Source organism: Glycine max, chromosome 15 (genome assembly GCF_000004515.6).
Source record: "Glycine max cultivar Williams 82 chromosome 15, Glycine_max_v4.0, whole genome shotgun sequence".
Taxonomy (NCBI): Eukaryota; Viridiplantae; Streptophyta; class Magnoliopsida; order Fabales; family Fabaceae; genus Glycine; species Glycine max.
The window spans coordinates 52,285,439-52,298,152 of NC_038251.2; the positions used below are offsets into that span (position 1 = coordinate 52,285,439).

The window sequence follows — 12,714 nt, forward strand, 5'->3', positions numbered from 1 at the left end:
CCTCCCCCATCTAAGAGGATTTTTTTTATTCTAGTATCTATGACTACTTTACTAAATGGGTTGAAGCCTAATTGATGGTGATGTGATTCATATGAATGCTATTTTGTTCATCCGGTGCCAAATCATTCACAAATTCAATATCCCTAAAATAATAACTATTAATAAGACTATTCTAGATAATTTATAGTATTTTTTTAAAATAAAAAAATAAAAATTGAAATATACACAAATGAAAAATAATATAAAACTTAAATATTTTTAAATAAAAATATTTAAATATGTATAAATATTATTAAATTATTTAAAAAACAAAAATAGTTAGCAAGTTTATTCTAACTAAAAGTATGTATATTTATTTAACTTTAATCAAAATGCTTTTTTAAAGTAAAATATTTATTTATTTTTTACATATTATCGATGTCATTACTTTCATGCATAGTTACTAAATTTGGACTTGCTCGGTCGGTCGAACTAATTAGACAAAAAACCAGGAGCATCATCTAGTCAAGTCTCTCTTCGAATTGGAAATGCATTAGCGTGGCATGATGTCACTAACCCGACTGGAAATTAGGTTTAGCCGATACAACTCAAAGTTGGGTGGACTAATTTTATTTGTTCGAACACTGGTCCTTAAAAGCACTTGGGACGTGTTTACCACTATACTACCAATGTTGATTAGTAGGGGTGGAAGGGTGAGCCTGCTTGGCCTGTTTTGGTCTACCCTTCCATTAGCCCACCAAAAACAGGGCAGGGCAAGCTGGGCCACCTTCTAATGGTGGGCTAAAGATTCTAGCCCGCCTCGCTTAGGGATGGGTTGGGGGGGGGGGGGGGTTAGCGGGTTGATTTGCCATAAATGAATTTTTTTTTCATAAAATAAACCCAAATGAACAAATTTAGTTTTTTTTTAAAGAGAAACAAATTTATTTAAAAAAACGTAAAGTATATCAATTGTTTATTCTAAATATGATTTTAATATAATTTTTCCTATAAGTATTAGAGAAATTAAATTTATAAAATAATATAAAAACAAAAACAAATATATATTTGATTTTTGAACAACACTATAAACTTAAAAAAAATACAAAGTGACAACTCAAACCCTAAATACCTAATAATATTTACATTTTTTTTAAAAAAAATATATGTATGGCATGTTGGCAAGCCAACCCGCCCCGTTGTTGGCCCACTGGGCCGACGAATTAGGTAGGACAAACCACAACAGGTTGTCGAGTTGGGTTCTTCATCCTGCATCGCGTGACCCGACCCGTTTTGTCATCCCTATTAATTAGTAATATGTATAAAAGTAATAAATAACATATAACATATTTTAATATTTATGTTAATTATACTGATTCAACCATTGATTCATCAACTTAGTACCTTGACTAGGTCGATGACCGATCCAATTTTAATAATGCTGCTTTCATGTGTGAGATGGGTCAATGTATTGTATGATGACAATTTCCTAAAAAATTTGCTACGTGTAGTGAATCATGATGTCAACTCTTTATATTTATCCTTCAAATAAAACTTATTACCGAGTTCAATCTTTGGTGAAATAATTTTTTTGTCAAACTTGACTTGACTTTTCTTATGATCGAATTTCGAATTAGTCAGTATGGTATTTTTCTGATGATAAATTCAAGGTTATGACAAAAAAAGACATATTAATTATGAAAATAAAGGTGAAAAATAATTATTATATTAATATTGAAATAATGTAAATCCTTAATTAATATTATTGACACAATAAAATTTTGATATAAAAGGAAGAGGATGAAGTGGTGGAAAGAACAAACGAACCATGGTGCTTTGTCTAGCATTATAAATTGTTGTTGGTGCAGGCCTGTTAACTCTAGACGTGTTTGTTTTTACTGTTTCCAACATTCCAAATCACATCCAACGTGAATCCGTCATTCAACGTGATTGAAGTATCCAACGACAATTCATACGCACACTAACCTTACTGAGGGTGTTCATTGGGAATTGGTTGATTCCACACATTTTATTTAAGCCAATAAAAAACACAAACACACGACCCATTTTTCTCTTGGTGTTGTAGAAATTGTTGTTTCTTCCTCTCTGAGTTCCAACTTTCACCTCAACCAAATACACAACAAAATGGGGTTTCAGAAGATAAGGGTTGGCAACCCCATCGTCGAAATGGATGGTATGCTTTGTACCACTCTGCACATCTTTCACTCTTCTCTCTTTTTATGCGTGTTTGTGTGTGATTTTTGTACTTTTGGGTTTTGATTAATGCTAATGGTGTGAGTACTTTAATCATTTTGTTCAAGTGGGGTCTCAGTTACAATCACCCCTTTTCAAGTTTGAATATGCTTCAAGCGTTTTTGGGACCTGAGTATATGGGGGTCTATTCCTTTCTTAAATTTTGTGTTTTTCCTTGATTTGATGATTATTGAAAATTAAGTTCAATTGGGGGGTCTCATCCTCAGAGAATTTGGCTTTTGAATCATATGATTTTTCCATAGGTGTTCAAAACTTAATTGACTTTCACTTTCAGTTTCTTGATCTGAATAATCAGTCTTTAATGTTCTGCACATGTAGGGGATGAAATGACCCGAGTGATTTGGAAACTGATAAAAGATAAGGTAGTTTTATCTTCTATAGTTATCTTCTTGAATCAGGGAAGGCTATGTTGTAACTTTTTGTATTTTATCCCTTTTTTGTACTTTTTTCAGCTTATTTTTCCTTATTTGGAGCTGGATATTAAGTATTTTGACCTTGGCCTTCCTCATCGCGATGCCACTAATGATAGAGTTACTATTGAAAGTGCTGAAGCTACACTCAAGTATGTGCTCAATTTTTTGTTTTGGAGGCTTATTTGCACATCTTCACTCTTGAGATTATGTATCATTTTATTGTTCCTATCAATTTAGCTGGTTTTTTTTTATCAGTTTAACATCTTCACATCTTCGCTCAAGTATTAGCTGCTTTTTCCCCATGATTATTGTTATGATAAAAATTGCAATACTGTTAATAGGAAAATCCACGCCTATCTTATTTCCTGTCCCAAAATAGGATTCAGTGCATAGTCATGCTTACTCTTCACTCATTTGGATTTTGATTAAGACAAATCATTTATCTAGATATTTTAGATACATCTTTTCTTAGTGAAAAATTTTGATCAAATTCTGAACAGTGTATAAATGTGTTGCTCATTGATTGAAATGTTTTTCACTCTCTTAGCAGAGGATAACTGAACTCAGGCTTCAGTGCCACCAATCTGTTGGTTCAACAGTAGATGAATCGTCCATTCATCTAACTAAGCTTCAAATTGAGTCTCACCTGTAGCCCTTTGACATCCTGATATAGCTATATCCCCAAGATAAATCCATTGGGTAGGCGCCCTGTTATACAATGCTGGAAATTGGCACTGTCTGCTGTGGGGTTCCTCTAGATCCATGTGATGGTAGAAAAGGGTGCAATGTTCTGTCCCAGTAGTAGTGGTGGAGCCTAACTGCCTTTATATTTAATGAGAAAAAGTATGATTTAAAAGGAGATGAAGACTAAATATTTAATATGCTCAATACTGTAAATACAATACTGAATATTGAATTGTTAGAAGAAGCTAGGTTAGAAGGAAAAAGAGAATGTTTATAGTCTGGCAAGAGGATTATGGTTTCTGAGTGTATTTGGTTTTGGTTGACATATTATCAACTTAAACCAAACTAATTTGTTTTGATTTTTTTAATTCTGTGGAATAGAGTAATTTTCCTTTTTGTTATTAAATAATTATTAGGGAAACTTGTCTTACACATTGAGGCTTCCTAATGTTTCCATGGATTTATTTTTTTCATTGCAGGTATAATGTAGCTATCAAATGTGCTACTATAACTCCAGGTATTCACTATTGTTCTAATATGGAATGATGCATGCTTTTCCATGTCATGTTAATTGTTAACTTAAGGTTGTGTACTAACTTGACATGCATTAGACATAAAATTCACATGCAACGGTTTTCTTTTTCATAGATGAAGCTCGCATCAAGGAGTTTAACTTAAAGCAAATGTGGAGAAGTCCAAATGGGACGATCCGGAACATTCTAAATGGTAACTAAATTTTCTAATGGTTTCTGTATTCCTGCTTCGTGTTCTGAATTTTGGCTGACATCCAGGGTTTCAATTTATATGTCCTACAGGTACAGTTTTTAGAGAGCCAATTATCTGTAAGAACATTCCTCGTCTTGTTTCAGGTACATAATAGCTAGAACTTATTTGATATTTGAAAATTTGAATTTTACTTTAAGATAGCAAGTGTTAATTACTATCTGTCTATTGTTTAGGATGGACAAAGCCAATATGCATTGGAAGACATGCTTTTGGAGACCAATATCGGGCAACTGATACAGTTATAAAAGGCCCAGGAAAGCTAAAATTGGTTTTTGGTAAACTCACTCTCCATTCAACCGTTTCTCATGACTCAAGTAGTTTAAGAATGCAATCACAATGAAGTTGCAAAGTTGATCAATGAAAATTAAGATTTTGATTTCTGTCAGTTCCTAATGGATAAAAAAGTTGGAGGTCTATAAAAGTAAAGCATCTTATAGTTTTTAGTTGTGCGTTTACAGCACCCAGTGGAAATGAAGGCATTAAAGAGCTAGAGGTCTATAACTTTACTGGTGACGGAGGCATAGCTTTGTCCATGTATAATACTGATGAGGTTTGCATCTGCATAATGTTTTCTTTTATTATTCTTCTCAGAAAGAATTTTTGACTGCCTTGGTGATACTAAAACTATGTTGTATTTGGTCTTGAAACAGTCCATTCGAGCTTTTGCTGAGGCTTCGATGAACTTTGCTTACCAGAAGAAATGGCCTCTCTATCTTAGCACTAAAAATACCATTTTAAAGAAATATGATGGAAGGTATGTATACTTATTGCTCATCTTTCTGTGTTTAATTTCTCTTCAATTCTAAGTGAGATACCGTTGTAATTGTAGTTAATCAAATCCTCAAGCACATTCTTTACTCTTTGCTTTTGTGAAGATTCAAGGACATTTTCCAGGAAGTTTTTGACACTCAATGGAGTCACAAGTTTAAAGCTGCAGGGATATGGTCAGTAGAATTTGTTGTCATGCTAATTGAAACCTGTATCACTAGTAGATTGTTAATTCATTTTCGTGATTCTTAGGTATGAACACCGTCTTATAGATGATATGGTTGCTTATGCTCTCAAAAGTGATGGAGGTTATGTATGGGCCTGCAAGAATTATGATGGTGATGTGCAGAGTGATTTCTTAGCTCAAGGTGGATATCCCATATGCTCATAACTTTCACTTAGCTTTTAGTTATTGACTGTTTTGTTGCTTCTGTTGATGGATGGGCCAGTTTCTAGAAATTCATAATAATAGTTTCTGTTGAACAGGATTTGGTTCTCTCGGCTTGATGACATCAGTACTGGTATTTCTTTTCTAACCCTTTGTTGAGTTTCTCTTTATAATGCCCTTTATTTGTTTCTTTCTGTTCTTCCTTCGATCCCATCTCTAGCATGGATGTTCAAGAAGCTAAGTTTGGTGCAGGTTTGCCCAGATGGGAAAACCATTGAAGCAGAGGCAGCCCATGGCACTGTTACACGTCATTATCGGGTTCATCAGAAGGGAGGTGAAACCAGCACAAACAGTATTGCTTCAATTTTTGCCTGGTCACGAGGTCTTGCACATAGGTAAGTATTGCAATTGAAAGCCATATGATTAATTTTCTTTATGCTAGAATCCATAGAAATTGATCTTTTTCCAATTTTTGTTCATATACTGAAGGAAGGTTGAGTGGATTAAGGGGCTGTTGTTTGTGTTTTTATTTCTTTTTAAGGAAAATTGTTTTTTATATATAAAAAATGCCTAAAAAATTTACAATAATTAGATAAGGTTTTCGAAACAAAGCAAAAATCTAGATAAAGATGTTCTAGTGCTTTTGTCATTAGATAAAATGGAGCTTCTGCAAAAAATCTCTAAAACAGGACCCATTTGTGCTTTTGAAAATAATGTTTTTTTTTATTAAAACAGGTTTAGAATTTTTTATAAAAATTGTTCTTTTTAGAAAAAAACAAGTGAAAACCTAAAAGAAGTTGTTTTGATGTTTTTCTCATAAGCTAAAAGTAGTAGCTTGTTAAAAGGAAAAAAAAGCTCTAAAAGATATCATATGATCCGTGGTTACTCTTTTTTGGAACTGCACTGAACGCTGAACTCCATTTTGGTCATTCTTGGGTTCTAGTTTCGTTTCTTGTGTCTTCACCAATTGCTTCAACATCCACTTGAGCTCAGATAGCTTGCTGGTCCCTTCCTTTAAAAACCTTTGAATTGCCCATTTTTTTCTCCCTAAATTTGGATGGGGTTTCTTCAATCTGGTTGGATCCAGCTGGTAGGCTGGACCAATTTGTTAGGAAGCCATATTGGAAAATAGAAGAAAGAAAAGAAATATTGTATTTCTTGATTGCAAAAGAACAGACAATAAGACAGATAACTCTCCTCTCAGGGTTTTCCCTTCACAGAGGATTTCTCCATTCACAAAGAACAAAGCTGAATTCTCAAATGATATCAGGGATAGAATGAATCCTTTCCCTTTATATCCTCCTATTTATTTAACTCATGAACCCCTTAACTAATTAATATCCTAACTGTCTTAACTAACTTCCTACACCCTAACACATTGAAAAACTATATCATAAAGTGCGTTTTTGTTAATCTTTTTCAAACACACCCTAATTTTTGCAGGGCAAAGTTGGATGGAAATGCTAGACTGTTGGACTTTACAGAAAAACTGGAAGCAGCTTGCATTGGAACAGTTGAATTGGGAAAGATGACAAAGGATCTTGCACTTCTTGTTCATGGACCTAAGTAATTTTTGGCACTGGAATCGTTCTTTCAGAATTCTAGCTATTGCTTTTGCTTTTAATGCATCACAAATTACAATTTGGTCTTTCTTTAATGTATAGGGTTTCTAGATACCAGTATTTGAATACTGAAGAGTTCATTGATGCTGTAGCCAAGGAGCTGCAAACAAGATTATCTTCACAATCGAAGCTGTAATGTTCAAGATGAATGTGCCCAATAAATGTTCTCCATTTCCTTTCTTGAAGGAGGGGAATTCTATTGCTTTTGAGTTAAACATTTTAAAGCAATACCTTTAAGGTCACCAAAATTCTGATGCATCACTGATTGCATGTTGCTTCCTTCAGCCATAAGAACTCAACATTTGAAGAGCTCATGTCATGTATACCACAAACTCAATAATATCTTTTCATTGTCAAAACAGCAGTGCTACTTTGAAGGTCCTCACAACAATATTAAAGACATTAAAACATAGGGAGAAAGAGTGTCTTCAAATGAATTTACATGTCTGTTTACAATGTTTATTTCTCAGAGATGTCTTCAATTTTCTTTAGGGAAAGAGGTGGAAGCAACACTTTGTACTGTATATTCTTGTCAAAGAAGTATATTTTTAACTGAGTATATGACTTTTACTACTAAAAATACTCGAAATGTATGTAAGATCGATCACCAAAATTCTAATGCATCATCACTGATTGCATTTTGCTTGAGCCATCACAGAACTCTACATTTTAAGAACCCATGTCATGTACCACAAACATCTTTTCATTGTGAAAACATATTCTAAACACTGAACTTTGCAAACAGTGCTACTTAGGAAGTCCTTACAACAATATTAAAGACATTGTAAAAAAAAAAACATAGGGAAAAAGAATGTTTTTGAACGAATTTACATGCTTGTTTACAGTGTGTATTTCTCAGATCTCTTCGATTTGCTTTTGGGGAAGAGGTGACACTTTGTACAGTATATTCTTGTCAAAGAAGTATATTTTTATCCATAGGACTTTTACTGCTAAAAATACTCAAAATCTATGTAAGAATCAGTAGCACTGTTGCTGTGTTTATCATTAGCAATATCTGCCATCTTCTTGTCTGCCGGGGTTGCTGTGTCTTTGCTAGCATACTTGGAGAAATCTATAGCCTCTGGTATGTGGGGAGGGGTGGCACTTCTAACTAAAGCCCAGTTCATTCCCTCAAAAAATGGGTGTTGTTTTATCTCTGTAGCTCCTCTCTTATATGCAATTCTCTTCTGAGGCTCTTTCACCAACAACCCTCTAATAAGGTCACGAGCCACAGCACTGACTTGGGGAGTTTCTGGGAACCTAAGTGGTTGTCCAACAACATTGAAAAGTGTGGCTTTATATCCTGAACCCTTGAAAGGGGTCGTTCCAAGCAACAACTCATACAAGAAGATCCCAAAAGTCCACCAGTCTACTGCACTACCATGACCCTCTCCTTTGATAATCTCAGGAGCAAGGTACTCATGTGTCCCTACAAATGACATTGAACGCACATTGGTGGGTTCTGCCATCAGTTCAGGAAGGCGTCCTCCACCAACCAATAGGCCAAAATCTGACTTTGCCTTGCGGTTTTTCTTTGAAGGCAAAATGCGCGGGAAAAAACTTGATACCTGAGTAGTGCTTTGCGCTGCTTGGTCATCAGTTAATATGCCTCCAACATCATTGTTGCCACTGCTACTACTGTTGCCTGCGTGGGCGGAAGAAGACTTGACTAGTGTAGGACTGACGGAACAGCGAAGGGATAAATCAAAATCTGAGAGCATTATGTGCCCTTCATCTCTGACTAGAAGATTCTCTGGCTTTAAGTCTCTGTATACAATGCCAAGCATGTGCAGGTACTCGAGAGCTAACAACACCTCTGAAGCATAAAATCTATCACAAGACATTTGAGCACATGAGTTCTTAAATCGGGGTACAAACTAGAATTAGCAAGGTGAAATCAAATGGTTAAGAGAAATTATGAAAGTGGGGGGAATATCACTCGTTGTTAATATGAAAAAGATTTAAATAGGCAAATGCTAATGAGTAATTAAAAACATTCAATTGTGTGTGTTTAATTGTTTGGAAGTAAATGTTTTTTTTTTAATTTTTTCTCTTCCATTTTTAACATTTTAATCAGAGATTAAAAAAATTTAACAATTTTCCCTATTCACTAATCACAATTATCAAAATAACTATTATCCTTATAAAATTAAAGTATCTAATAGCATTTTTAACTTATAACCCATACGAATATTTTATGCATATAGAATTGTGTCATTTATGAGAAATGTATAATAATCTTAGTATTGTAATGCAAATTTAATTAAAATATATCGACATTATGATAATAGATTGTTATATCGAGATGGTGGTGGCTAGCATTGACATGGACGATTTGTAAGCAAAGGAATAATGTGATTTTTTCTAATGGGGCGTTTAATGCTAACAGAATACTGGATGAAGCACTTTTCTTAACATGGACATGGCTCACACATTTGGAGAAGGACTTTAGTATCCATTACAACCAGTGGTCTACTAATATTACAGCAGCTTTTTCTATTAGTGATGTATAGACTTTTTGCTTAACCAAATATGTAGCTTTTTAATCTTTCTCAGTTGGTGGTTCAGAGCATTTTTAGTCTCGAGCCTAAAATTGAGCAGTATCTTGTACCTTTTTAGTACCCCTGGTACTCAATTAATACATATAATATTTTTGCTGAAAAAAAAATGATAAGATTAATAACTTTTGTTCTTAGTTAACAGTAGTGTAAAAATCTTTCCATTGATAATGTCTCAAAATTAAATTTAGAATATAGATGAGGTTGTAGTTGTATACTAACCTTGCAGCTTCTTCAGTGAAACACTTGTTAGGTTGCTTTTGTCTTAGAGAATGAAGATCACCCCCACTACAGAATTCCATGATCAAGCAATAAAACTTATCAGTTTCAAAGTAAGAATACAAAGTGGGGAGGAAGGGGTGATCAAGGAGTCCAAGAATCTCCCTTTCTGTCTGTGCCCTCAGAAGCTTATTTCTGCTTATAAGAGCTGCCTTGTCCATAACTTTCATAGCAAAGTAGGTCCTAGTTCCCTTAAGTTCCACAAGGTACACACTCCCAATGTCTCCGTAACCGATGCGCTTGAGAAGCCTGAAATGGCTGAGATTGAGAGAGCCAACCCTTGAAATCATGTTGATAGCTTCCCACCTCACATCACCCCCAGTGTGTGGCCTAATAGGTGCACTTGTGCTCTCTAAGCTATCACTCCGAGAACTAGCACCACTCCCTTGACCTTGATTGGTACTGGTCTTTGTTTGAGGGGTAGACACAGACATTGCCTTTGCATGATGATCAGAATTTGAATTAGGCTTCTTTGTGCTTGGACTTTGGTGTTGTTGAGGGTTGAAGTCAGATAAGTTCCTGTTTGGTGGCAGTAAGTTCTGGGGTCTGGATTTACCTTCCAAATTTGCTTCAGTTTTGGAAGCCTGGTCCATATGTCCAGTTTCATTTCCTGAGTAGTGGACAGTTGTTGTGCTGGTGTCTTTTGCTTCTTGGTTCACATTCTTGGGATGAGTTGGTGAGTTGTTTCCTGAATTTGCACTACTACTATGAGCACTAGGGTGTGCCGCTTCTGATAACTTGTGCTCCATCTGTGTCTATGAATGAATTAGAAGTTTTGGTCAATTCTCAGTCATGAATAGTTTTGTCATGTTTTTTCTTCCCTAAAGAAACCATGGATGCATTCAAGGTTTTAAATTGTGGTCCGTTCATGGTTTTGTCATGTTCTTTGATATTGTGGGAATTTGCAGAGAAATGTAACCAAAATTACGGTAATGTCACGGTCACAAACATTCCAAAAACCTTAATGTTGCGGCCAAAATTGTTGTTGCATACCACTTTCTAAAACCTTGGATGCATTGTGGTTGCTTTTGGTTGGCAATTATGGGGATGTGTAGAAATGGATAGCCGTGATGAAACTCTTACCTCAGGTAAATCAGGCATCTTGACAGGATTTGATGTCATCAATAGGCAACACAAAAACACCCCTCAGGAGGAATTCCTGCCAAGGAAAAATGTGAAAACACATGAAAATGAGTTATATGGAGATGCTGCATGCACTACAGAGACAAATCGACATGATATAAAGATTCAAACAAAATTACATTTAATATAAGAAGCTAGTTGTTGGTCTTTCCATAATATAACAAACCAAAAGTACTCAATTCTTGCTCAATGCCTTTAATGTGAAACCATGTAACCATAAATAATCAAGTTCTTTTTTGTAAGCGAAGATGTATAAGTTAATAGGCGGACCTGGGACATTATTGTTGAGCATGCACGATGACATGATATGAACGTCAAGAGCATAAAGAGATCAAAAACTAAATTCATGGTATCCACGTAATGGAATGTGATCATAAGACATGGTCAAAGTCAGAATGCAAGAATAGTAATATTTTTAATGATTAGAAACCAAATTGGCAAATCGTCATTATTATTAATACAAATCACAATGCCACATGAACAACCCATTATGCTATATATATTGAAGATTGATTTGACATTAAAAAAGAGACAAGATTACCAATCAGAAAAGAGATTTCAGGTAAACAATGAAGAACAAACCTGAAAATCAGAAATGGCATGAATCCTGATAACTCCCCTGGTTATCTAAGAGCTATAACAATTAACAACAATGTTTCAGATGCATTGACAAATGCACATAACGGCTTTTTTCCATTCAAGAAGAGAGAAAAATGATTGGGAGAAAAGGGGAAGAATAAGGTTGTTGGTTTAGGCAGGAAATGACATAATGAGGGTGTTGAAAATGAGCTGGTTCTTGATTAGACCACCACCCATCATCAAAAGCACTAGGATATCTTGAGAGGAAATTGTGGAACAAGAGGTAGAAGATAGCAATGTAACCACAATTAGGAAAAAAAACCAAGTTTATATACAGCAAAAATGGCAAATAAAAAACTATATGAAAATAATGTGATTTTATTAATTGGTACTACAGTGGTTCAAAGAATAGAATGATGGAAATAGAGAGAGAGGAAATGGTCACAGCTATGAAAAAAAATGGATAGGCGTCATATTCTCTGTGAAATGGAAATGGCGGTTTAACTGCCACCCTCTCCTCTCTTCCCACTCCTACAGTGTCCATAAATTGACATTAACATTAAATATGTATGTTGTCACCACCATTGCATAGTTCCCACGTAACAATATCATATTTTTCATGTTTGTTTTTTTTGTGTTCTTTTTACCATAATGCTATTTTGGACATCACTTACCACTATGCCCTGTCATAATATTACATGGGGAAAGTGATCATTATTAGAAGAGAAAAGAAATAATGTTGTGTTGTTGAACAAATATAAATGATATGGCGTAATAAATTTTAATGTGATATAAATTAAAATTATTATTTGAGCAATTCTAAATTCACTATTATATTCTTCTATTAATCTTTCTATGTGTTTTGTATGATACATATTGGATGTTTTTATGTTTTAAAATATTAAATATATTTATTTTTCATTTAATACTTTTTTTTATAAAGTATTAGAAAGATTTGTAGTAAGATTTATAAAAAGATATAACTTTAACTTTACACCTGTTAATTTTATAAAAAATATATATAAACTTCGAACAAATTTTTTGAGTCTAGTATCAAAGTTGCAGATGGAGGAACCAGCACTTCAAGTTTGTCTTTATTTTTTTTTTTTTTGAAGTCAAGTTTGTCTTTATTAATTAGTCGGTGTGATGATATTAATTATATGTCATGGGATTAAAGGTATATTTATATGTTTTTTTACTGCAAGTAGATTTATATGTTATTCAATCTAAATGAGTGGTTTTTT

At 34.2% G+C, this 12,714-nt stretch overlaps 2 protein-coding genes across 2 annotated transcripts; one reads left to right on the top strand and one right to left on the bottom strand.

Moving 5' to 3' along the window:
- Positions 1–1,795: 1,795 nt before the first annotated feature.
- On the top strand, positions 1,796–7,470 carry LOC100816688 (isocitrate dehydrogenase [NADP], chloroplastic). Its single transcript, XM_003546799.5, has 15 exons — positions 1,796–2,170; positions 2,569–2,612; positions 2,703–2,812; positions 3,827–3,864; positions 3,996–4,073; positions 4,163–4,216; positions 4,307–4,408; positions 4,592–4,683; positions 4,784–4,887; positions 5,009–5,077; positions 5,154–5,269; positions 5,388–5,422; positions 5,542–5,684; positions 6,733–6,855; positions 6,954–7,470. The coding sequence occupies exons 1-15, from the start codon at positions 2,122–2,124 to the stop codon at positions 7,045–7,047; spliced, it is 1,251 nt and encodes a 416-aa protein (XP_003546847.1). The 5' UTR covers positions 1,796–2,121; the 3' UTR covers positions 7,048–7,470.
- A 59-nt stretch (positions 7,471–7,529) lies between these two features.
- On the bottom strand, positions 7,530–11,684 carry LOC100819001 (serine/threonine-protein kinase RHS3). Its single transcript, XM_003545903.4, has 4 exons — positions 11,474–11,684; positions 10,832–10,907; positions 9,692–10,503; positions 7,530–8,741 (listed from the first exon to the last, which is right to left on the bottom strand). Exons 2-4 carry the CDS (start codon positions 10,868–10,870, stop codon positions 7,862–7,864), a joined length of 1,731 nt encoding a protein of 576 aa, XP_003545951.2. The 5' UTR covers positions 10,871–10,907; positions 11,474–11,684; the 3' UTR covers positions 7,530–7,861.
- Between the last annotated feature and the right edge of the window lie 1,030 nt (positions 11,685–12,714).

Excerpts from the sequence above, each read along its gene's own strand:
- LOC100816688 (XM_003546799.5), top strand. The coding sequence starts at position 2,122 with ATGGGGTTTCAGAAGATAAGGGTTGGCAACCCCATCGTCGAAATGGAT. Across the intron at positions 3,865-3,995 it reads ATGTGCTACTATAACTCCAG|ATGAAGCTCGCATCAAGGAG; the intron begins GTATTCACTATT and ends TCTTTTTCATAG. Across the intron at positions 4,888-5,008 it reads TTAAAGAAATATGATGGAAG|ATTCAAGGACATTTTCCAGG; the intron begins GTATGTATACTT and ends GCTTTTGTGAAG.
- LOC100819001 (XM_003545903.4), bottom strand. The coding sequence starts at position 10,870 with ATGACATCAAATCCTGTCAAGATGCCTGATTTACCTGAG. Across the intron at positions 10,504-10,831 it reads AGATGCCTGATTTACCTGAG|ACACAGATGGAGCACAAGTT; the intron begins GTAAGAGTTTCA and ends ATTCATTCATAG. Across the intron at positions 8,742-9,691 it reads TTCACTGAAGAAGCTGCAAG|ATTTTATGCTTCAGAGGTGT; the intron begins GTTAGTATACAA and ends GTCTTGTGATAG.